The 27,170-nt window shown below is 40.5% G+C and overlaps 1 protein-coding gene across 2 annotated transcripts in view; it reads left to right on the top strand.

Annotated features, from left to right (window-relative positions):
• LOC126262864 (uncharacterized) overlaps nucleotides 1–27,170 on the top strand; it is a 178,413-nt gene that overhangs the window by 106,847 nt on the left and 44,396 nt on the right. For both annotated transcript variants that reach the window (XM_049959731.1, XM_049959730.1), the window contains exon 5: nucleotides 12,076–12,350. In XM_049959731.1, the coding sequence (XP_049815688.1) occupies nucleotides 12,076–12,350 (275 nt within the window). The remainder of the gene's footprint in view (nucleotides 1–12,075; nucleotides 12,351–27,170) is intronic.

Below are 27,170 nucleotides of genomic sequence, written 5' to 3'. Positions count from 1 at the left end.
GTCTACATTTTATATCCTCTCTACTTCGACCATCATCAGTTATTTTACTCCCTAAATAGCAAAACTCTTTTACTACTTTAAGTGTCTCATTTCCTAATCTAATTCCCTCAGCATCACCCGACTTAATTCGACTACATTCCATTATCCTCGTTTTGCTTTTGTTGATGTTCATCTTATATCCTCCTTTCAAGACACTGTCCATTCCGTTCAACTGCTCTTCCAACTCTTTTGCTGTCTCTGACAGAATTACAATGTCATCGGCGAACCTCAAAGTTCTTACTTCTTCTCCATGAATTTTAATGCCTACTCCGAATTTTTCTTTTGTTTCCTTTACTGCTTGCTCAATATACAGACTGAATAACATCGGGGAGAGGCTACAACCCCGTCTCACTCCTTTCCCAACCACTGCTTCCATTTCATGCCCCTCGACTCTTACAACTGCCATCTGGTTTCTGTACAAATTGTAAATAGCCTTTCGCTCCCTGTATTTTACCCCTGCCACTTTGAGAATTTGAAAGAGAGTATTCCAGTTAACATTGTCAAAAGCTTTCTCTAAGTCTACAAATGCTAGAAACGTAGGTTTGCCTTTTCTTAATCTTTCTTCTAAGATAAGTCGTAAGGTTAGTATTGCCTCACGTGTTCCAACATTTCTACGGAATCCAAACTTATCTTCCCCGAGGTCCGCTTCTACCAGTTTTTCCATTCGTCTGTAAAGAATTCGCGTTAGTATTTTGCAGCTGTGACTTATTAAACTGATAGTTCGGTAATTTTCACATCTGTCAACACCTGCTTTCTTTGGGATTGGAATTATTATATTCTTCTTGAAGTCTCGCCTGTCTCATACATCTTGCTCACCAGATGGTAGAGTTTTGTCATGAATGGCTCTCCCAAGGCCATCAGTAGTTCTACTGGAATGTTGTCTACTCCCGGGGCCTTGTTTCGACTCAGGTCTTTCAGTGCTCTGTCAAACTCTTCACGCAGTATCTTATCTCCCATTTCGTCTTCATCTACATCCTCTTCCATTTCCATAATGTTGTCCTCAAGTACTTCGCCCTTGTATAAACCCTCTATATACTCCTTCCACCTTTCTGCCTTCCCTTCTTTGCTTAGAACTGGGTTGCCATCTGAGCTCTTGATATTCATACAAGTGGTTCTCTTCTCTCCAAAGGTCTCTTTAATTTTCCTGTAGGCAGTATGTATCTTACCCCTAGTGAGACAAGCCTCTACATCCTTACATTTGTCCTCTAGCCATCCCTGCTTAGCCATTTTGCACTTCCTGTCGATTTCATTTTTGAGACGTTTGTATTCCTTTTTGCCTGCTTCATTTACTGCATTTTTATATTTTCTCCTTTCATCAATTAAATGCAATATTTCTTCTGTTACCCAAGGATTTCTACTAGCACTCGTCTTTTTACCTACTTGATCCTCTGCTGCCTTCACTACTTCATCCCTCAGAGCTACCCATTCTTCTTCTACTGTATTTCTTTCCCCCATTCCTGTCAATTGTTCCCTTATGCTGTCCCTGAAACTCTCTACAACCTCTGGTTCTTTCAGTTTATCTAGGTCCCATATCCTTAAATTCCCACCTTTTTGCAGTTTCTTCAGTTTCAATCTGCTGATCATAACCAATAGATTGTGGTCAGAATCCACATCTGCCCCTGGAAATGTCTTACAAATTAAAACCTGGTTCCTAAATCTCTGTCTTACCATTATATAATCTATCTGATACCTTTTAGTATCTCCAGGATTCTTCCATGTATACAACCTTCTTTTATGATTCTTGAACCAAGTGTTAGCTATGATTAGGTTATGCTCTGTGCAAAATTCTACAAGGCGACTTCCTCTTTCATTTCTTCCCCCCAATCCATATTCACCTACTATGTTTCCTTCTCTCCCTTTTCCTACTGACGAATTCCAGTCACCCATGACTATTAAATTTTCGTCTCCCTTCACTACCTGAATAATTTCTTTTATCTTGTCATACATTTCATCAATTTCTTCATCATCTGCAGAGCTAGTTCGCATATAAACTTGTACTACTGTAGTAGGCATGGGCTTTGTGTCTATCTTGGCCACAATAATGCGTTCACTATGCTGTTTATAGTAGCTAACCCGCACTCCTATTTTTTTTATTCATTATTAAACCTACTCCTGCATTACCCCTATTTGATTTTGTATTTATAACCCTGTAATCACCTGACCAAAAGTCTTGTTCCTCCTGCCACCGAACTTCACTAATTCCCACTATATCTAACTTTAACCTATCCATTTCCCTTTTTAAATTTTCTAACCTACCGGCCCGATTAAGGGATCTGACATTCCACGCTCCAATCTGCTAGCCATTGCCAGTTTACATTTTATATTCTCTCTACTTCGACCATTATCAGTTATTTTACTCCCTAAATAGCAAAACTCTTTTACTACTTTAAGTGTCTCATTTCCTAATCTAATTCCCTCAGCATCACCCGACTTAATTCGACTACATTCCATTATCCTCGTTTTGCTTTTGTTGATGTTCATCTTATATCCTCCTTTCAAGACACTGTCCATTCCGTTCAACTGCTCTTCCAACTCTTTTGCTGTCTCTGACAGAATTACAATGTCATCGGCGAACCTCAAAGTTCTTACTTCTTCTCCATGAATTTTAATGCCTACTCCGAATTTTTCTTTTGTTTCCTTTACTGCTTGCTCAATATACAGACTGAATAACATCGGGGAGAGGCTACAACCCCGTCTCACTCCTTTCCCAACCACTGCTTCCATTTCATGCCCCTCGACTCTTACAACTGCCATCTGGTTTCTGTACAAATTGTAAATAGCCTTTCGCTCCCTGTATTTTACCCCTGCCACTTTGAGAATTTGAAAGAGAGTATTCCAGTTAACATTGTCAAAAGCTTTCTCTAAGTCTACAAATGCTAGAAACGTAGGTTTGCCTTTTCTTAATCTTTCTTCTAAGATAAGTCGTAAGGTTAGTATTGCCTCACGTGTTCCAACATTTCTACGGAATCCAAACTTATCTTCCCCGAGGTCCGCTTCTACCAGTTTTTCCATTCGTCTGTAAAGAATTCGCGTTAGTATTTTGCAGCTGTGACTTATTAAACTGATAGTTCGGTAATTTTCACATCTGTCAACACCTGCTTTCTTTGGGATTGGAATTATTATATTCTTCTTGAAGTCTCGCCTGTCTCATACATCTTGCTCACCAGATGGTAGAGTTTTGTCATGAATGGCTCTCCCAAGGCCATCAGTAGTTCTACTGGAATGTTGTCTACTCCCGGGGCCTTGTTTCGACTCAGGTCTTTCAGTGCTCTGTCAAACTCTTCACGCAGTATCTTATCTCCCATTTCGTCTTCATCTACATCCTCTTCCATTTCCATAATGTTGTCCTCAAGTACTTCGCCCTTGTATAAACCCTCTATATACTCCTTCCACCTTTCTGCCTTCCCTTCTTTGCTTAGAACTGGGTTGCCATCTGAGCTCTTGATATTCATACAAGTGGTTCTCTTCTCTCCAAAGGTCTCTTTAATTTTCCTGTCGGCAGTATGTATCTTACCCCTAGTGAGACAAGCCTCTACATCCTTACATTTGTCCTCTAGCCATCCCTGCTTAGCCATTTTGCACTTCCTGTCGATTTCATTTTTGAGACGTTTGTATTCCTTTTTGCCTGCTTCATTTACTGCATTTTTATATTTTCTCCTTTCATCAATTAAATGCAATATTTCTTCTGTTACCCAAGGATTTCTACTAGCACTCGTCTTTTTACCTACTTGATCCTCTGCTGCCTTCACTACTTCATCCCTCAGAGCTACCCATTCTTCTTCTACTGTATTTCTTTCCCCCATTCCTGTCAATTGTTCCCTTATGCTGTCCCTGAAACTCTCTACAACCTCTGGTTCTTTCAGTTTATCTAGGTCCCATATCCTTAAATTCCCACCTTTTTGCAGTTTCTTCAGTTTCAATCTGCTGATCATAACCAATAGATTGTGGTCAGAATCCACATCTGCCCCTGGAAATGTCTTACAAATTAAAACCTGGTTCCTAAATCTCTGTCTTACCATTATATAATCTATCTGATACCTTTTAGTATCTCCAGGATTCTTCCATGTATACAACCTTCTTTTATGATTCTTGAACCAAGTGTTAGCTATGATTAGGTTATGCTCTGTGCAAAATTCTACAAGGCGACTTCCTCTTTCATTTCTTCCCCCCAATCCATATTCACCTACTATGTTTCCTTCTCTCCCTTTTCCTACTGACGAATTCCAGTCACCCATGACTATTAAATTTTCGTCTCCCTTCACTACCTGAATAATTTCTTTTATCTTGTCATACATTTCATCAATTTCTTCATCATCTGCAGAGCTAGTTCGCATATAAACTTGTACTACTGTAGTAGGCATGGGCTTTGTGTCTATCTTGGCCACAATAATGCGTTCACTATGCTGTTTATAGTAGCTAACCCGCACTCCTATTTTTTTTATTCATTATTAAACCTACTCCTGCATTACCCCTATTTGATTTTGTATTTATAACCCTGTAATCACCTGACCAAAAGTCTTGTTCCTCCTGCCACCGAACTTCACTAATTCCCACTATATCTAACTTTAACCTATCCATTTCCCTTTTTAAATTTTCTAACCTACCGGCCCGATTAAGGGATCTGACATTCCACGCTCCAATCTGCTAGCCATTGCCAGTTTACATTTTATATCCTCTCTACTTCGACCATTATCAGTTATTTTACTCCCTAAATAGCAAAACTCTTTTACTACTTTAAGTGTCTCATTTCCTAATCTAATTCCCTCAGCATCACCCGACTTAATTCGACTACATTCCATTATCCTCGTTTTGCTTTTGTTGATGTTCATCTTATATCCTCCTTTCAAGACACTGTCCATTCCGTTCAACTGATCTTCCAAGTCTTTAGCTGTCTCTGACAGAATTACAATGTCATCGGCGAACGTCAATGTTTTTATTTCTTCTCCATGGATTTTAATACCTACTCCGAATTTTTCTTTTGTTTCCTTTACTGCTTGCTCAATATACAGATTGAGTAACATCAAGGAGAGGCTACAACCCTGTCTCACTCCCTTCCCAACCACTGCTTCCCTTTCATGCCCCTCGACTCTTATAACTGCCATCTGGTTTCTGTACAAATTGTAAATAGCCATTCGCTCCCTGTATTTTGCCCCTGCCACTTTGAGAATTTGAAAGAGAGTATTCCAGTCAACATTGTCAAAAGCTTTCTCCAAGTCTACAAATGCTAGAAACGTAGGTTTGCCTTTTCTTAATCTAGCTTCTAAAATAAGTCGTAGAGTCAGTATTGCCTCACGTGTTCCCATATTTCTACGGAATCCAAACTGATCTTCCCCGAGGTCGGCTTCTACCAGATTTTCCATTCGTCTGTAAAGAATTCGTGTTAGTATTTTGCAGCCGTGACTTATTAAACTGATAGTTCGGTAATTTTCACATCTGTCAACGCCTGCTTTCTTTGGAATTGGAATTATTATATTCTTCTTGAAGTCTGAGGGTATTTCGCCTGTCTCATACATCTTGCTCACCAGATGGTAGAGTTTTATCAGGACTGACTTGCCCAAGGCCGTCAGTATTTCTGATGGAATGTTGTCTACTCCCGGAGCCTTGTTTCGACTCAGGTCTTTCAGTGCTCTGTCAGACTATTCACACAGTATCATATCTCCCATTTCATCTTCATCTACATCCTCTTCCATTTCCATAATATTGCCCTCAAGTACATCGCCCTTGTATTGACCCTCTACATACTCCTTCCACGTTTTTGCTTTCCCTTCTTTGCTTAGAACTGGGTTTCCATCTGAGCTCTTGATATTCATACAAGTGGTTCTCTTTTCTCCAAAGCTCTCTTTAATTTTCCTGTAGGCAGTACCTTTTTTACCCCTAGTGAGATAGGTCTCTACATCCTTACATTTGTCCTCTAGCCATCACTGCTTAGCCATTTTGCACTTCCTGTCGATTTCATTTTTGAGACGTTTGTATTCCTTTTTGCCTGCTTCATTTACTGCATTTTTATATTTTCTCCTTTCATCAGTTAAATGCAATATTTCTTCTGTTACCCAAGGATTTCTACTAGCCATCGTCTTTTTACCTACTTGATCCTCTGCTGCCTTCACTACCTCGTCCCTCAGAGCTATTCATTCTTCTTCTACTGTATTTCTTTCCCCCATTCCTGTCAATTGTTCCCTTATGCTCTCCCTGAAACTCTGTACAACCTCTGGTTTAGTCAGTTTATCCAGGTCGCATCTCCTTAAATTCCCACCTTTTTGCAGTTTCTTCAGTTTTAATCTGCAGTTCATAACCAGTAGATTGTGGTCAGAGTCCACATCTGCCCCTGGAAATGTCTTACAATTTAAAACCTGGTTCCTAAATCTCTGTCTTACCATTATATAATCTATCTGATACCTTTTAGTATCTCCAGGATTCTTCCATGTATACAACCTTCTTTTATGATTCTTGAACCAAGTGTTAGCTATGATTAGGTTATGCTCTGTGCAAAATTCTACAAGGCGACTTCCTCTTTCATTTCTTCCCCCCAATCCATATTCACCTACTATGTTTCCTTCTCTCCCTTTTCCTACTGACGAATTCCAGTCACCCATGACTATTAAATTTTCGTCTCCCTTCACTACCTGAATAATTTCTTTTATCTTGTCATACATTTCATCAATTTCTTCATCATCTGCAGAGCTAGTTCGCATATAAACTTGTACTACTGTAGTAGGCATGGGCTTTGTGTCTATCTTGGCCACAATAATGCGTTCACTATGATGTTTGTAGTAGCTTACCTGCACTCCTAATTTTTTTATTCATTATTAAACCTATTCCTGCATTACCCCCATTTGATTTTGTAGAACTTCACTAATTCCCACTATATCTAACTTTAACCTATCCATTTCCCTTTTTAAATTTTCTAACCTACTTGCCCGATTAAGGGATCTGACATTCCACACTCCGATCTGTAGAACGCCAGTTTTCTTTCTGCTGATAAAGACGTCCTCTTGAGTAGTCCCCGCCCGGAGATCCGAATGGGGTACTATTTTACCTCCGGAATATTTTACCCAATAGGACGCCATCATCATTTAACCATACAGTAAAGCTGCATGCTGTTGGGAAAAATTACTGCTGTAATTTCCTCTTGCTTTCAGCCATTCGCAGTACCAGCACAACAAGGCCATTTTGGTTAGCGTTACAAGGCCAGATCAGTCAATCATCCAGAATGTTGCCCCTGCAACTACTGAAAATGCTACTTCCCCTCTTCAGGAACCACACGTTTGTCTGGCCCCTCAACAGATACCCCTCCGTTGTGGTTGCACCTACTGTACGGCCATCTGTATCACTGAGGCATGCCAGCCTCCTCACCAACGGCAAGGTCTATGGTTCATGGAGGTACAGGTCATTAACATACAGTGTAAACAGCAGGGATTCCAACACTCTTTCCTGGAATGTGACAGAATTACTTCTACTTCTGTCAATGGGTCCCCATCCAGCTTAACAGGGTGTCTGTGCTTTCCCTACCGAGAAATCCTTAGTCCAGGCAGAAATTTCCCTTGCTACACCATATGAACATGTTTTAGCTAATATGTGTTGATGTGATCCTTTAGTCAGATACTTGTGGAAGTCATGGAAATTGCTAGGACCAGTGCTTTCAGGATGTCTTGTGAGAATTAGTTGGGTGTCACATGGCGGAAGTTTATCAAATCTGTGCTGGTTAGCATTGAGATAACTCATTATGCTTTCACACAGAATATTTTCTAAGATTCTATAACACATGGAAGTCATTGCTATTGGGCAATAGTTTTGCCGATCATTTCTGCTACCTACCTCTTTGAGGTATGTACGATGTATGATGGTTAAGAGAGGGACTAATTCAGTTGCAAATTCTGATTAGAATTTGACTAGGATTCTGTCAGGCCATGAGACCTTGTTCAGTTTTAGTGATTCAAGCTATTTCTCAATGTTGCTGAAAATAATCTTCATACCAGAACGAAATTTTCACTCTGCAGCAGATTTTGCTTTGATTTGAAACTTCCTGGCAGATTAAAACTGTGTGGCAGACTGAGACTTGAATCTGCCAGGAAGTTTCAGAACAGTGCACACTCTGCTGCAGAGTGAAAATTTCATTCTGGAAACATGTCCCAGGCTGTGGCTGAGCCATGTCTCCACAATATTCTTTCTTCTGGTAGCGTTAGTCCTGCAAGTTTTGCAGGAGAACTCCTGTGAAGTTTGGAAGATAGGAGACGTACTGGCGGAAGTACAATTGTGAAGATGGGGCATGAGTCATGTTTGGTAGCTCAGTTGGAAGAGCACTTGCCTGCGATAGGCAAAGGTCCCCAGTTTGAGTCTCGGTCCGGCACACAATTTTAATCTGCCAGGAAGTTTCAATCTCCATACCACTCACCTCTGCGGTAGTGTGAGAATTAAAATGGGATAATATTCCTGAGTCTCCATTTGTAAAGGAACATTTGAAACTTCGTGATTTCTGCTTTTACTCTTTCAGTTCTTATGTCATCTGTGAGCATTCGAACACTAACTTCTCTGTTCCTAACTGATTTTATGTATGACAAGATTTTCCACTAACTGCTGCGTTACCAACTGACTTTATGTTTGACCAGATTATCTTTGGGTTTTGTGAGGTCTTTTTGATAAGATTCTGCTGTGGTAGTCATTGAAGGCTTCACATATTGCCCTTTTGACAGCCAATTGCATCTCATTCAGCACCTTTAGTATTATATCAGAGATCAGTAATTTTTTTATAGAGATATAGTTTTGCTATTTGTGTATACTTAAAACAAAAAACTATGTTTCCTCTTCTACAATCTATTTCTCTTGTCAGATTGCAACTGCTTTTTGAGACAAAATTAGTCCTAATGCTGAGTGTAATAATGGTACTGCATCAGAATTTATAATGTGTTTTAGTTAGAACTGAAGACACCCAAGTAAAAAAATAATAAAGTTAATTAGGTAGTTTGATAACTGAATAATTATCATGTTAAAATTACCAAGAAACAAAAAGATCAGCTACTACCTACCTTTAGGGGTGCAGTTCCTAGTACTGTCTGTTGTGACAAGGAAGGTTTCAGTTGGGTGAAGAGTGAAAATTGATTTGAGATGTCCCATGGGATAGTTGGTACCTTTTGTAACAGTGGATGTGACCGTTGTTCTGCACCAACATACCACGTGCACAAAACCTATTAACCATTGAGCAGTACCTGTCTCAACACCTACTTGAAAGTCTCCCTCTTTCATTGTTACATTAGCCATCTTCATCCTTACTCATAACTTTTTCACCATTGAGGGCCATACCTACAAACAAATGAGGGAGACATCTATGGAAGCCATGATACCTCACCTTACATCGACATTGTCATTGACTACATTGAAGAGGTATTCCTCAGCACTCAGCATCTGTGCCACGATAGCTTGGTAAAGTTTCATTGGCAGTCCATTTGTGATGTGGATTCATGGTGAAGAACAATTCCTACATTTCCTGCAACAGCTTAATTTCTTTTCCCAACTTAAATTTACATGTTAATTCTCCAAAATTGAAGTCACTTTTTTGAGCGTTGATCACCATCTAATTGCATCCAAAACTCAATCCGTATCAAACCAATCAATAAGCTACAATTCTCCACTTTGCCAGCTGTTATCCCTTCCATGTCAAACACCCCCTTCCCTATAGCCTGGCTATTCGTAGTAAAAATATCTGCCCCAACACCAAATCCCTCTACATATCTCTGAATAACCTCTCCCAGGCCTTTGTCTGCCACAACTTCCCCACTGAAAGCATCCATAAATAAATTTCGCAGTCAGTCTCCCCCTCTGGCCTTCCAACCAACATAACTCCCACTCTCAGAAAAGTTGTAAGCACCTTCTTTGTCAACAGTTTCTGTCAGAGTCTTGAATGTCTCAATAGATTAGTCCTCCAGGACTATAGCTTCCTGAAATGTGGTTTAGAAATGAGAACATCAGTCCTTGATATCAATTCCCCACTGCCAACTGTCACCTCCCATTGCCGTCCTAACATCCTCGACATTCTTATAAAATTGTGATTTTCCCTAAACATTACCTCTACCCTTAGGTTTCTAACCCTGAAGTAGCTCCCACTGTAAAATCTGCCTGTGCACACACTCACTACCATTGATTCCAGCCCCACCACAGGTAAATTCTACAACATTAGTAGCAGCACAACATTTGAAACTATTATTTTCACAAACTGGTATGTTCACTGCCTGGCTTATTATGTAGCATGAAAGCATAAATGGACCCAAGATAACAGTCTGCCAGTTGCTGAGCAGATTCGGCAGGATGACCGAAGAGACCTGAAAGAGTGCTTTACAATGTGGGCCATTTGTATTCTCCCATTCCTCATTAATTTCCTTAAACTCTGTGCATGGAAGCTTGCTATTGAATGTACACTCCATCCCTCCAAAATCCTGTGCTTAATTACCAGTAATGAAAAGCCCCCTTCGACCTTTATGGTAAATTTTCAACATTTATTGTATTATTTTCTTATTTATTTACTCTTTTACCTTTATTTTCATTTCCCCCCTCCTTTTTTCCACTCTACCTTCTCTCTTCTTTTCTTCTCTGTCCCACTATCTACTTTTCTCTTTTTATTCCTTAACTCTCAAATAGGTGTGCCAATTTTCTTAACACAAGTGGATGCATTGCATACTTTGTACACATGTAAAGAATATCTGTGTTTATGTTACCAAGGCATACATACTGAGCAAAATCAGAGTTTAATCTTAGTTTAATTCAACAACAATAAAATGAACTTACGTGAGGTAAACCACTTACTAATTTAACAGTAATAAAATAAACTTCCATTGTATCACTCTGTTGTTGCATACAAGTAAGTGTTACTCCACAGTAATGATCCCCTCAGAGCATTAAACAGCGTAGTTGCATCGGATCCCTGCCAAACGCTTAATTTGATTACTAATGATCTCGTAGACAAACACCTTCTTGTGGGATTGTACTGCTAGCTGAGTATCTGGGTTATTTTCATGCATGGATCATAATTTTTTTGTATAGCTTGCTGCTCTCCTGGATAAAGGACAAGACAACTTAACAACTTTGTTAGCTGGAACAGTGATGAAGGAATAGGTAGGGGCTTACAATTGTAAAACAAAGATGGACTGGTACAAGACAATGCTATTTGTAGTTGGAGTATCCACTGGAGGGTAATTTTATTTTCTTTCCACTTTTCATTTCTCTCATTTGTCTCTATCTTTTAATGCTTTATGTCTATCATTTCTATTATCTCTGTACCACAGTTGGCACATTGCTTACCAATATACCACCTTTCACGTCCTCTATTGACAATTTTTTCACCATTGTGCCCTTACAACGAGCATGAATCTCTCAACCTAGAGTCTGAGTGACTTGCCCTCTCTCCCCTAATCCAACCTTCCTTTGTCAGTCCCTCTTTCTATTTTGCTGAAAGAGTGTTTAATTCTGAAAGCTAGTATTATTATTTTCTTCTCAAGTGTTTGTGCCAGCAGTACTAGGAATTGTGTCTGATGAATGTAAGTGCAGACTAACCTTTTTGTCTGTGATTTTATCAATTTCTGTGATTGAATTTGCCATTTAATTCAGTAATTATTCTGTGTTATTTGTGTCACTTGAGCTTGTACCTATTAAGCCATCGGTTCGATCTACATTTTTGTTAAGCACAATTTGCAGATGAAAATTGGTATTCTTTAACAATAATCATTTACATTATCAATGTTTACTTTAATGTTTTATTAATAATAGCTTGATTTGTCTCTACTGTCTCTAAATCATTTAAGATGAATGCCTTCAGTGATGGACCCTGGTTGATTGACAATTCATTTATCGTGGTCTCATTCAGTTGGTGTTCCATGTCTAAATTGCTTTGATTTCATCCCTTCCTTTTGTCTTGCCTTCACAGAGCATACCTGAAGTAATTCGTCCCTTAGGGTGCTTGCTGTAGTTATTCTCAGGATATTGCTACATGAATAATTATGTGCAGATAGAAATTTATCTGATGATATGTACATTTCATTTGCAAAACAGGTTTTGCACAGGCCTATTTCCTGAAGGTGAAAGAGACATTGGAAGGGAAGGATAGTGATACTTATCAACTGTTTTTGGAAGTTCTAAGTGATTTTGGAAGCAAAATAGCTACTGTTCCTGACTTGTACAGGAAGGTGTCTTCTGTTCTGCACAACTACCCTGATCTTGTCTCTGAATTTGTAGTTTTCCTTTTGCCAGAGCAAGCAATGCAGTGTGGGAAATTAATGGAATATTTGATACTCACAAAGATGAGCAACTTTTTCAAGAGGCTGGAAGTAAGTATTCACAAGATTTGCATTTTAAAAATGTAGTGTAAAATTAAGTAAATAATTTGTTGTGCTGAAAGGGCTGGGGAGAAGTTTGGGCATGGTAATATCTATAGAATACAATAAACAGGTTTGAAAAGTAGGAAGGAATTTTCATGTATTATTAAATATTGTTTTTCAGTCAGACTTTGTAACATTGACCACAGCCATTTATTCTTCCAGTTTAAGACTTTGCGACATCTAAGGAAAAATGCAATTCAGCTGCAGTCAATCAGTCATGACCATTGTGTATGATTTGTTTTGCTGTATCTAACTTTTTCTTCTTCAGGGTTTGATATTTTATACCATATTCTTTGTCAGTGTTTTAATCACTCCTGAACACTATGTTTATTCATTATAGTGTCCACATTTCACATTCTTTGCCTGAAAAATTGTCAGAATTTTGCTGAAAATTATCATGTCCTACAATTTTGGATGGCCCACAAATGAACAACTGCCCACTGGCAGTCACCAGTAGTCTGTGATGCTGCTATTAGGGCTTTAATCTGTTAGCTTAGTGCATCCATTCATGTTCAGTCAGCTTAAGTTAGGAAGTGAACTGGGCACTATGGTGTCCTCATAGGCATTTGTCCACCAGGATAGCCCCATGTGATCAGACATTGTCAACCATCAGTTGGATCCCACATCTATTTGCAAAATAACCATTTCAACATATCAGCCTTGTGGACCATAGTCTTCACAATCCTCACTCTCCGGGGTAATCCACGACTCATTCATGAACAGGAAATTACTCCACTGTTCTCGGGTTTAGTCCCTACGGGTAAGACACAACATTGTTTCATTCGTACAAGGGTTTAGTAACTGCAGAACGCATGACTAGACCACTACTCGACTCGATCGGAGACTTGGTAACAACTGGGGAAAATAACCCTGTGAATGGGACTAACTCGCTGTGCAAATAGAACTGTGAGAAGCATAGCACCTGTGCCCTGGGGGATATGTGAATGACAATAACTCAGCACACAGCTGGTGTGGGCAACTAATGACTGAGCACATGACAACTCTCAGCATGAGTGCTAGAATATGTCCACTGCAGTCTAGCTCTGCAGGAGCACTGACTCATGCTGCTTACTGCCACTCACAAGTAAACATTGACAGTTCTTCCGCCTCCATCAGGACAGGGGAATGCATCTAGTGAAACCTCTTAAAGCTGATGGTACAGTATAAAGGGAGCTATTTGATCCAGAGGTTGTCATCAGTTCTGTGATGGGGGCCAGTACTGTGATGTCTTTAGAAAAACAGACCAAGATACGTAATGATCCTGGCTCTGGATTTTAGCATATCTTCAAGATTGCCCCTGAAAACTTTAGAGAACACGCAAGATTGCTAGTGCATTCCCTAGTCATATTGTCATCATTGGAGAAGATTTTAATCATCCAACAGTCAGCTGGGAACATTATGGCTTTGTAAAAAAAAATTAGATATAAAGTAGGTTGCATAGATCAACAACTTGATATCTGTCATTATATTCCCAGTGGATGGATTTATTTGGTACATTTGAAGAGCTTGAAACTTTAAGTAATTAAAAAAGTATCCACAGCAGTTGTTAAATGAATTAAGCAATTTATGTAACAAAGCATGTTTCAAAATATTTTCTGATCTTTTACAGTGTGTCTTCTCCCTGTATTTTGGCTTTACCTTTGTAGTGTTTCCTTTTGTGCAGTTTACACTTAACTTTATTTATCAGTTGGTTTATAGAGCTTGCCTGTCAGTGACCAGCTTGCCAACCACAGATTGCCTCTGCAAGCATACATAATCTATTCTGCTTCTAGTTCACGTCTAACTCATCTACACTAGTAGTTAAGTGATTTTTTCTCTAGCTTTGACATCAGAAGACTTACCTTCACAGCGTTTTTTTATATTGTACATATTTTTAACCTTATATTTGTAATTTAAGATTTAACAATTTCATACCATTATGTAGTTAACTGTAGCTTTCAGTTATGACAATCAGAGCACAGATATATGAGTGCCTGTCTTGAGTCTGCACAGTTGATGGGTTACCATATAATGTATTCAAGTACGTGTAGTTGTATATAGAAGTTATTTTGGTTTGCAGTTTAGTTTCTTAGTCACTTACGAGTCGCATTTTGTTTGTTTTTAAATGGTTTGTCTGATGATGAATTGGTAATAACTCAAAACCAGTGATGTTTCCATTTGACGGTTTTGGCCACAGCCTTTGTCAGAAAAAAAGAAACACACACCATTCATTCACACATGCAAGCACACCTCATGCACACGACTGTCGACTCCGGCAGAATGCAACTATCACATGGGATGGAAGCAGCAGTCTCGATGGGGCAGGGAAGGGGAAGTGATAGCAATGTGCGGCTGGGGAGAGAGAGAAGCACTGTGTGATGGAGTATACAGGGACTAGATTCCACCTTCAGAAAAGATTTCCCAATATTTAAATGTATTTTAGATGTTAATGAATTTCTCTTTTTCAGAAGGAATTTTGTGCTATTTTCAGTCTGCATTTTACAACCGATCATTATCAGTTATTTTGCTGCCCAGGTAGCAAAACTTGTCTACTCCTTTAGTGTCTTGTTTCCTGATTTACATTTTCTCCCTGAACTTTAATTCCTACTTCAAATTTTTCTTTAATTTCATTTACAACTTGTTCAGTGTTCAGATTGAATAACATGGGGGATAGGCTATAACCTTGTCTCATTCCTTCTCAATTACTGCTTCTCTTTCATGTTTCATTTGACTCTTATAACTACAGTATGGTTTCTGTACAATTTGTAAATAACTTTTCACTCACTGTATTTTATCTCTGCTACCTTCAAAATTTTAAAATGTGTAGTCAAGTCGACATTGTCAAAAGCAAACAATGGAAAGTCCAGGATGGAATGGCAACAAAATTTTGAAAATGATTGACTGCTATTCACCATGTAGAGGAGATGTTGAGTTGCAGACAGGCACAGTGACAAGTGTTGTAACGGCGATCGGAACAGTCAGGGGTTGAAGTGACTGAAACGTGGCGGGACCCGCAGAGCGGCCCACGAACAACAACACAATGGGAGAGGACGGACACGACCAACGAAGGACCTTACGACAACAACAAGAATGGAACAACAGAGTCAAGAAAACCAAACAAGACAACCACGTCCCCTCGTAAAGAAAACATGAAAGTGAATACGCTGTCTAATGCGACGCGATATGTACTGAGATGTACACAAGGTTAGACTGGCAGGCTGAGTGACAGGCAGGCGCTTAAGTATTGTATCGGGGACGCCGCTATTGGCCGCTGCAACCGCGTGTTCTACTGTGGTGCCCTGACTAAATGCAGGCCAGGAGGCACGCGGCCACAGCTTACGGCACGATGGTGCAGAGACCTCTGTGGGTCTCCGACGTCCATGACGTCAGGCGGGGATTCAATTCCGCAACGCGCGGTACCAGTATAAGACTGTACATTTTAGCTTTTGGCCAAAAGGCCTTCTTCTGAAGTAGAAAACATACACATTCCCACAAGCACAACTCAGACCCACATGACCACTGTCTCTGGCTGCTCTGAGTTGTAACTGTGCCTGATTGGAACAGCAATCAGATGTTAGGTATTAGGATGAGATATGGGATGGGATGCGGAGGGGATGATAGCAGAGTGGGGTGAGGGAAGCTGTAATGCTGCTTGTGGGAGCATGCAGGGGTGTGGTGGAAACAGGTTAGGGCTGCTAGATTTGGGGGGGTGGGGGGAAAGGGGAGTGGAGAAGGATAAAAGTGAAGAAGGGGAAAAAAACTGTGGGTGCATTGGTGGAATAGAAGGCTGTGTTGTGATGGAGCAGGGGCAGGGAAGGGGATAGGTAAGTGGAGGACTGGGAGTAGAAAAGGTAGAGGCCAGGGGGATTATGGAAACAAAGGCTATATTGCAGGGAGAGGTCCCACTTGCGCAATTCAGAAAAGTTGTTATTGTTAGGAGGTATCCTAATGGTGCATGCAGTGAAGCAATTGTTGAAATGAAGCGATGTGTGGATGGCAGCATATCCTGCAACTGGATGGTCCAGCTGTCTCTTGGACACAGTTTGCCGATGGCTATTCATAAGGACAGACAGTTTGTTAGTCATTGTGCACACACAGAAAGCAGTACAGTGGTTGTAGCTTATTTTGTAGATCCCGTGACTGCTTTCACAGGTAGCCCTGCCGTTGATGGGATAGGAGATGACTGTTGTGGTGGTGGTGGGGATTTTGGTGGTGGTGGGAGGATGTATGGGACAGACGTTGCATTTAGGTTTATATTCAGGGATATGAGCCATGAAGAAGGGGTTGAGGCAGAGGTGGAGTATGGATGGGTAAGCATATTGTGTAGGTTTGGTGGGTGCCAGTAGACCATTGTGGGAGGGATGGGAAGGATAGTGTGTAGGCTATTCCTAATTTCAGGACAAAATGAGGTAGTCAAAACCCTATTGATAATTCAGTTACTGCAGTCCTGGGTGATACTGAGTCATGAGGGGAGCACTCCTTTGTGGCTGGAGGATGAGTATGTGGGAGGTGGTGGGTGACTGGAGAGGTAAGGCACGGGTGATCTGTTTCTTTGCTAGGTTAGGTGGGTAATTTTTGTCTGCGAAGGCCTCAGGGAGACACCTGATATATTTGGAGGGGGACTGCTCATCACTGTGGATGTGATGATGATGGGGGGGATTGGTTGTGTGGCAGGAACTTCTTGGTATGGAATGGGAGGCAGCTGTTGATGTGGAAGTATTGCTGGTGGTTGGTAGGTTTTATATGGACAGAGGTACTGAAGTAACCATCCTTGAGGTGGAGGTCAACATCGAGGAAGGTGGCTTTTTGGGTTGAGGAGGACCATATAAAGTGAATGGGGGAGAAAGTATTCAGGTTCTGATGGAATGTAGATAAGGTGTCTTCGCCTTTGGTCCAGATCACAAAGATGTTGTAAATGAATCTTGACTAGGTGAGGGGTTTGGGATTCTGGGTGGTTATGAAGGATTGCTCTAGATCAGGCCTGTTTACTACTCTGCTCGTGCCAGCTGGCTCACGTTCATACCTTTAAGGAGTGAGTGATCGGCTGGCTGACAATGAGTAATTGTGGGGGAAGGGGAGGGGAGGGGCACAAGAAGGAATCGGAACAAGGCAGCTCAGTGTGAGAAACTATTGTCAATGAGTCTATTCTGTAGTTACTATTGTTAGTTCTACAGAGATGTATCACTTCATGGTGGCTAATTAAAGCCTTCATGATGGATTTATTTCCTAAGATGGTTTCATTGATGAGATATCACAGTGAAATGAAACTTACATTTCTTTCAGTTGATGAGGCAAAGAATACGGGGCAGCTAAGTACGGAACCAGGTAATTCTTAAGAATGTTGTGGACGAAGTTTAAACTGACATCAACATGTATTTTGTGACTATGTTATTCACACATTAAACATAAAAATACTGGATGTCAATCAGTTCTACTAATTTTGCATTTCACTAAAGCATCTATGTCTGATGCCACTTTCTGAGCACTGCTAATTCAAAGATAACCTATAAAGTTGCAGTCTGTGAGTGAGCTTGTGGGGATAGTCTTTGTTCTGTTTACTGTGGAGTAGCTGCAGACTTAAGTAGTGATGGTAATTGGTTTTGACAAAAAATTTTATGTGAATCTACAAGACTTATGAAATTTATCATGCAGCTCCCTGTGACACTATACGTGTATAAATTCTAACTGTGACTAGGCATCCTGCATTGATCACTTGTAAGTTGAAGTTACTGTGTCTGACATTCTCTTTGAAGTTCATAATTTGGCCACAATGCTACTTTTTATCAATTTAAAAAGAGCTACTCTCCACTTTAAGCACTGTGTCATTAAGTGTATATAGTTACATCTAAGGGTACGGTGAACTAAACAAGCAGCCATTTCTGTGAAGAAAGCACACAGTTTGCACTTTTCCTGCACTACATAGTGACGTCTGACCATCCCATTTTACCCTGAGCACTCACTGCCCATGCAGCAAGCGAGCATGAGCACTCATGTTCGCCTAGCAGCCTCATAACTGTCATGCTCTAAATGGCCCATGAATAGGTTACCATAAGATGGTGCCAAGCAGGTGTCCATTGCTGTACCATAGATTTCATTTGTTGTATGTGATACCATCAAAGGAGAAGTAATTGTGGGTGAGAATATAGTTGGTCAGAGTGACCATGAAGGAGGTTATAGGTGTGGAGTCAGTTGGGCGTAGCAGCAAGGCCATGGGCATTGGGGATGTGTGTAGAGTAGGTGGGATCAACAGTGCTGAGCAGGGAGCCATGTGGTAAAGGAACAGTAACTGTGGAGAACAGATGGAGGAAATGGCTGGCGTCTTTTGTTTAGTAAGGTAGGTTACAGGTAATAGGCTAAAGATGTTGTTCTGTGAGAGTAGAGATTCTCTCAGTGGGGGCAGTAACCAGACACAATGGGGCGTACTGGATGGTTAGGTTTATGGACTTTACGAAGTACGTAGAAGGTAGGAGTGTGGGTAGTGTTACCGATTGAGGAATGAGGTAGACCATGGGTAGAGATGAGAGGTTCTTGGGTGGACCTAATGATTTGAGGAGGGAGAGGAGATCCTGTTGTTGGTTTCTGGCCACTGTGACAGGGTTTGTAGGTGGATGAATTTGACAGCTGGCGGAGTTCTTCCACCAGGTAATAGCTGCGGTTCGAAACCATGGTGATGGAGCCTTTGTTGGCAGATAAGATTAGAAGGTTGATATCAGTTTTTAGGTTGTGGATTGCAGTTCTTTCTGCAGTGGTAAGGTTGGTTTCCATTTTCAGGGATTTGGGGAATGATGGTGAGGCAAGGTTTAAGCTTAAGAAATTCTGGAATGTTAACAGGGAGTTCTTATGGGGCAATGGAGAGGAGTTCTTAGTTTGTTTACACCTTTCACTAATGGCCCTACTCCCTAAGGTTTCACACCCCCCCCCCCACCCCCCACCCCCCACCCCTCCCTCATCCATTCTGTCCACAAAGATTTTTCTGCATATTTCTATGGATTTTTATGAGTTTTTCCCACACTTTTATGTATTTTACGTTGTTTTGCATATTTTTTATCCTCCACTATGGAGGACCCTCTCACCACCATACAGAATGCAGAACATACAGAGACCCAAAACAGCCACGAACCTTTCCTCCAAAAGCCTTAGTCCCACAGAAGTAACACTCCTTTCCAAAGGCCTTATCTTTAATCCCACTCTCAACTTCAATCATACAGGACTTGTTAAAGATTTCTCTCCTTCTCCCGGTCCCTACAGTGAAACACTTTTTTGCCACCCTATCAGTCAGACTCAACCTAAAACCACCCTCACATATCATGACAGCACCTAGCAGCCCCTTCCCTGTCCCCACCACATCCCTGCATGCTCACACAAGCAGCACTACATCATCCCCCATTCCGCCCTTTGCCCTCCTTCCTGCTCCATGCCTCCTCCTTACTCCCACCACTGTGCTGGTGCTCTTGTTAGGCAAGTTACCACACAGTCTACCCACAGAGGCCAAAGACAGTGGTCATTTGTGCGTGTTTTGTGCTTGTGTAAATGTGTGAGTGTTCTGTTGTGATGCTAGGTACAAACAATAGTGCAGCCACAAAGAACAAGGGCTTATTTATCCACAATTAAGTAAACAACAAACACAGATACAGCACAATAAGCAGTAGAACATAATCTGAGGATTGGCACCTACTGCACTGTCCTTATATAGAAGAGAGCTCCGGCAGACAGCACGGCAGGTGTAATGCCATGTGCACAAGTTGTGGGCAGTCTCTGGGGGCTGGTCCATGGAGGTACTGTTTGCAGAGTATTTGAGTGTAGTGTGCCAGTGGGCTGGTGCCATGGCTTGTATGCAGGTAGGAATGTGGGGTGTGTAGGTGTATAGGGCTATTGCACCCCTCCCTTCTTCGAGAAAGGGCGTTCCTCTGATGCATGTGTTGGAGTGACAGATGACACATCCATGGCATCAGTGGTGGGCGCTGCAGGTGATGATGGCACCAGAAGGAGATTCTGAGCTGAAACAGGTGAATAGGGGCAGAACTGGTGCAGCCGCAGACACGTGCAGAGCCCACTCCTCCTGTTCCCCCCCCCCCCCCCCCCCCCCCCCCCCCCCCCCGGTCTCTGCAAATTACCATAAGGGAGGACCAGCAATAAGAGCACTGTTAGCATCGTGACGTGGTAGAACTGCACTGGCAGTGTACAGTGGAGGTGCGGTGGACACTGGTGGCGAAGGACTTGACAGTACTGACCAGCACAGTAAATTGAAGGAATGAACCACAATTTATACTCAGTGACAGCCTTAAATTGCCCCAAAGTTAGGTTATAGTGCTTGATGTAACTCACGAAACATTGAGTAACTGGAGATAATGCCAGAGATCCCAAGTCTACGTAAGTTTGTGAGTTCAGTAGTGCCACAACTGCACCCGTGTCCACTTCTAGTCTGAGCACTTTGTCCATTACTTGCACTTCAATAAACAGTTTCATAAGCACTGGAATCAAACAATTAACATCCATGTCCATATCTGCAGGGGACATCTGCTGGGGATGACACACAGGCACTATATGTCTGTACATTTGACTAATGACAGTTAACTAGATCTCTACTGTTCTGCCATGACATGACTCGCCATTGGCATGGTACATGCATTTCCTGGATGGTGCACTATGCTATTCCAAACTGGGATGCTGATTCATGAAGGTCAACAATGATTTATCCAATTTATTGGTTGAGCTCTGTGGCTTGGATTATAGCATTTTCAGAGATACAGCAAACAGCCACTTTTTTATGTATTTTTGTTTATACCAATAAGGATTTTGGCCTCTTACCCAATTTCAATTGGTGTAATCCATATTTCAGTCTTAAATTAGTACATCATTAGAACACTGACTGCAATTTGGATGCTGCAGCTAGCCTGCACAAAAGAGCAAATTTGTTTAGCTAATATACTTTGTGAGTTGTATACGAGGGTAAGTCATTATTATCCACAATTTAGTTATATTTTTGTTTATTTTGGTAGTACTGTCATTTTATGTTGATGATGCATGGGACGAAAATCTAATAGTCATGGGCGACTGGAATGCAGTTGTAGGGGAAGGAGTAGAAGAAAAGGTTACAGGAGAATATGGGCTTGGGACAAGGAATGAAAGAGGAGAAAGACTAATTGAGATCTGTAACAAGTTTCAGCTAGTAATAGCGAATACCCTATTCAAGAATCACAAGAGGAGGAGGTATACTTGGAAAAGGCCAGGAGATACGGGAAGATTTCAATTAGATTACATCATGGTCAGACAGAGATTCCGAAATCAGATACTGGATTTTAAGGCGTACCCAGGAGCAGATATAGACTCAGATCACAATATAGTAGTGATGAAGAGTAGGCTGAAGTTCAAGACATTAGTCAGGAAGAATCAATACGCAAAGAAGTGGGATACGGAAGTACTAAGGAATGACGAGATACATTTGAAGTTCTCTAACGCTATAGATACAGCAATAAGGAATAGCGCAGTAGGCAGTACAGTTGAAGAGGAATGGACATCTCTAAAAAGGGCCATCACAGAAGTTGGGAAGGAAAACATAGGTACCAAGAAGGTAGCTGCGAAGAAACCATGGGTAACAGAAGAAATACTTCAGTTGATTGATGAAAGGAGGAAGTACAAACATGTTCCGGGAAAATCAGGAATACAGAAATACAAGTCGCTGAGGAATGAAATAAATAGGAAGTGCAGGGAAGCTAAGACGAAATGGCTGCAGGAAAAATGTGAAGACATCGAAAAAGAAATGATTGTCGGAAGGACAGACTCAGCATACAGGAAAGTCAAAACAACCTTTGGTGACATTAAAAGCAACGGTAGTAACATTAAGAGTGCAACGGGAATTCCACTGTTAAATGCAGAGGAGATAGCAGATAGGTGTACAGAATACATTGAAAGCCTCTATGAGGGTGAAGATTTGTCTGATGTGATAGAAGAAGAAACAGGATTCGATTTAGAAGAGATAGGGGATCCAGTATTAGAATCGGAATTTAAAAGATCTTTGGAGGACTTACGGTCAAATAAGGCAGAAGGGATAGATAACATTCCATCAGAATTTCTAAAATCATTGGGGGAAGTGGCAACAAAATGACTATTCACGTTGGTGTGTAGAATATATGAGTCTACATACCATCTGACTTTCGGAAAAGCATCATCCACACAATTCCGAAGACGGCAAGAGCTGACAAGTGCGAGAATTATCGCACAATCAGCTTAACAGCTCATGCATCGAAGCTGCTTACAAGAATAATATACAGAAGAATGGAAAAGAAAATTGAGAATGCGCTAGGTGACGATCAGTTTGGCTTTAGGAAAAGTAAAGGGACGAGGGAGGCAATTCTGACGTTATGGCTAATAATGGAAGCGAGGCTAAAGAAAAATCAAGACACCTTCATAGGATTTGTCGACCTGGAAAAAGCGTTCGACAATATAAAATGGTGCAAGCTGTTCGAGATTCTGAAAAAAGTAGGGGTAAGCTATAGGGAGAGACGGGTCATATACAATATGTACAACAACCAAGAGGGAATAATAAGAGTGGACGATCAAGAACGAAGTGCTCGTATTAAGAAGGGTGTAAGACAAGGCTGTAGCCTTTCGCCCCTACTCATCAATCTGTACATCGAGGAAGCAATGATGGAAATAAAAGAAAGGTTCAGCAGTGGAATTAAAATACAAGGTGAAAGGGTATCAATGATACGATTCGCTGATGACATTGCTATCTTGAGTGAAAGTGAAGAAGAATTAAATGATCTGCTGAACGGAATGAACAGTCTAATGAGTACACAGTATGGTTTGAGAGTAAATCGGAGAAAGACGAAGGTAATGAGAAGTAGTAAAAATGAGAACAGCGAGAAACTTAACATCAGGATTGATGGTCACGAAGTCAATGAAGTTAAGGAATGCTGCTACCTAGGCAGTGAAATAATCAATGATGGACGGAGCAAGGAGGACATCAAAAGCAGACTAGCTATGGCAATAAAGGCATTTCTGGCCAAGAGAAGTCTACTAATATCAAATACCGGCCTTAATTCGAGGAAGAAATTTCTGAGGATGTACGTCTGGAGTACAGCATTGTATGGTAGTGAAGCATGGACTGTGGGAAAACCGGAACAGAAGAGAATCGAAGCATTTGAGATGTGGTGCTATAGATGAATGTTGAAAATTAGGTGGACTGATAAGGTAAGGAATGAGGAGGTTCTACGCAGAATCGGAGAGGAAAGGAATATGTGGAAAACACTGATAAGGAGAAGGGACAGGATGATAGGACATCTGCTAAGACATGAGGGAATGACTTCCATGGTACTAGAGGGAGCTGTAGAGGGCAAAAACTGTAGAGGAAGACAGAGATTGGAATATGTCAAGCAAATAATTGAGGACGTAGGTTGCAAGTGCTACTCTGAGATGAAGAGGTTAGCACAGGAAAGGAATTCGTGGCGGGCCGCATCAAACCAGTCAGTAGGGGGGGGGGGGGGGGGCGGTGGGAAAGGTGCATGCTTTGTTTATTTGTTGTTATATCTTTGCAATTTACAAGCTACTAGGTTAGTTTCGTTATCGCTGCCTTGCTGTTAATTATGGCTGCTCTGCTGTCTATTTGCACCAAAGAAGAGCAATGTTCAGTGATCCGAATTTTGTGGTCGGAAGGCATATCAGGGGCCAAAATTCATCAAAGACTTGCAGTACAGTACGGGAACAGTGTTTTGCCACAACAGAGTGTCTACGAATGAATTGAAAACTTCCAAAATGGTCGTATAAGTGTTACTCACGATGAAGGAGCCGGATGACCGTTTACCGCCACAAATGAAGAAACAATTGAGCATTCACATGAAATGACAGGCAATTAACTATTGATGATGTGGTACATCGGCTGCAAATCAGTCATGGTTCTGCCTACGAAATCATCCAAAACAGACTTGGGTTTCATAAAGTTTGTGCAAGATGGGCCCAAAACAACTCACACAGTTGCATAAACAAATGCACTTGGACATCTGCAAAAAACATTTGGATCGTTATAATAACGAAGGGGACAGCTCCTTAGACAGGATCATTACTGGTGATGAAACATGTATCCGTAATTATGAGCCGGAGAGTAAATGGCAGAGTATGGAATGGAAACATCCAAATTTGCCACACAAGAAAAAGTTCAAGACCCAACCACCCACAGGAAAACTGATGCTTATGGTTTTTTGAGATGCACATGCTCCATTACTGGAACATTATGGGGAAAGGGGCACAACAGTAAACAGTGTATATTACAGTGAGATGCTGACTGCCAGGCTAAAGCCTGCAGTTTGAAGCAAACTCCGAGGATTGCTGTCAAAAAGTGTTGTGTTGTTGCATGACAATGCCTGTCCATATACTGCTGCCCACACTGCTGAAATGCTCAAGAAACTCAAAAGTTGAAGTCATCCTCCATATAGTCCCGATCTTGCCCCTTCTGACTATCACTTGTTTGGTCCACTCAAACAGGCATTAAGGGGGGTAGGACGTCAAACGGGATGACTTGGAGCAGGAAAGGCATTACAGGACATAATGCAATAAACTATACTGGAGAAACAAACATTTTGGCCATAGTTTCAGTGGTCCTCTTCTGGGTCTACTACTCATTATGGTGCAGTAGGATATTCAATAAACTTTTATGTGAACTGACTCTGGCCATGAGAGCCTACACAGTAATACTTTAATAGTATTTAGTTCATCAGATTGGTCAGCTATTTCTAAAGAGATTTTGTGTATCCTGTTGAGGATTGTTCTATATGAATCTGTTTGTGCTTTTCTAGATGGGAGGAGGTTTTGTAACAATATTCTGAGGAGGAAAGTTGCTATTCACCATATAGCTAAGATGCTGATTTGCAGATAGGCACAACAAAAAGATTTTACTTTTTTGTTTTGCCTATCTGCAACTCAGCATCTCCGCTATATGGTGAGTAACAACTTTCCTTCTCAGAATATTGTTACATTCCATCCTGGATTTTCTGCACAGCTGCTTTCAGTGTCTACAACATATTTCATAAATGTCGCTATGGCAGCGCCTCTTCATTGCTCCGTAAATGGCTACCGGTTTTGCCTACAGCCATTTGTGCTTCACAGTTGAAAGCTGTGAGAAATGCTGCCAGGTGTCAAAGATTTCCATAAATTGACTTGACTGTAGGAGTATCTTAGTGGTAAAGAATAAACATATTCAAACGTCATGCATGATGTGGCATTTTTTCATACATCTCAGTGTTATGACTCATATCTCCAGAGCTGTGAGTGGTACCATGATATAATTTTCTAGGTGCATTGAGCAGTGTATGTGGATACTATCTGCGAAATATGTTGCAGTTAGAGTCGGTAGTAAAGAAGTAATAACTTTGTATGTCATGCATAACGTGACAGTTTTTCACACACCTTAGTGTTTATGACATTATGTGCCATGTGTGGTTGAAATCAGTCCAGTTGTTTAGGAAGAGATGTGGTGGTACATTTTGTCATTAAAAGAAAAGCTTATGTGATTGTGCTAGTGTTAACAAATCAGTCAAGTTATACATTTCTGGTAAACTCAAGTTTTTTTTGTGCTTAAGCAAGTTGTTCTTAATAAATTCTATTGTTTCTTTGACAGGTATGTTTGTGTAGAGGTTAGTGATGTCAGGTGATGCGAATTTAAGTCTCAGTAATCTGAATGTCCTTCATACAATAATTGGTTAATAACTAGTTTGTTCATAACTATTCTTAATCAGAGACTATAAAGTATAAGTGGTACAGTAATCTCCAAAGAATAATAGGGCATCAGAAAGGGATGTTCATATAATGATAAGATATTTTTGGTAAGACATATTATTGAAAAATGTCAGGAATTTGGCTTAAATCAAGGTGTTAGACAAGGGTGTAATCTATTACCCACTTTATTTAATTTATATATTGATGACCAAGTTAGGAAGTAGAAAGATGAAATTTAGTTTGGAATTAAAGTAGGCTCTAGTATACCATTAAATACCTTGTTATGTACTGATGACCAGATAGTTATATGGGAAACAGAAGATAATTTACAAAGAGCAGTATGCAGATTGAGCCAAAAGGCAATATACTACAACTTAACTATATCTCCAAATAAGACAAAGACACTGACTTTCAAAGAGAAGAATCCAGTCAGTTTAAAAATAATAACAGAAAATTTTAGAACAAGTATCCCATTTCAATTACCGAGAATGTGATATTAGTTTTAACCATGACAAAGACATTGAGAAGCACATTAATATATATATATATATATATCTCAAGCTATCTGCAGAACAATTGGAAGAACATAGGGAATAAAAACCAGCATCATATAAGATACTTCACCTCTAACTTTAGGTAAAGGGCAAATAAATTTGCAACTCTTAGATCATTTAAGACTTTGGTGTTACTGGATATATTTTATAAGTTACTGTACTGTTATCTTTGATAAATCACCTGTTTAATACTTGCACTGAAGAAATAAATTTCTATAAAGTTGATGGGCTGTAACTACTCATGTATATTGTTCTGAATCATGGACAGTAACAAAAAAGAAAACACATGTATACAGGCATCAGTAATAAAGGTCATGCTACACATATGGGGCTGTAATAAAAAGGTCAAAATAAGATCAGATTTAAAAATCTTCTCAGTTAATGACAAGGTAGAAGAGAATAGATTGAAATGGAAGGACCACATTGGTAGAGTAATAGACGATAGATTGCCAAAAAAGATAATGAATTATTGGTTGACTGGAAAGAGATAACTAGGTAGACCTTGTAAGAGATGGAGAGATGATAA

This window comes from Schistocerca nitens, chromosome 6 (assembly GCF_023898315.1).
Source record: "Schistocerca nitens isolate TAMUIC-IGC-003100 chromosome 6, iqSchNite1.1, whole genome shotgun sequence".
NCBI lineage: Eukaryota > Metazoa > Arthropoda > Insecta > Orthoptera > Acrididae > Schistocerca > Schistocerca nitens.
The sequence above is the reverse complement of the archived record's forward strand: the minus strand, read 5'-3'. Positions and strand labels throughout refer to the sequence as shown.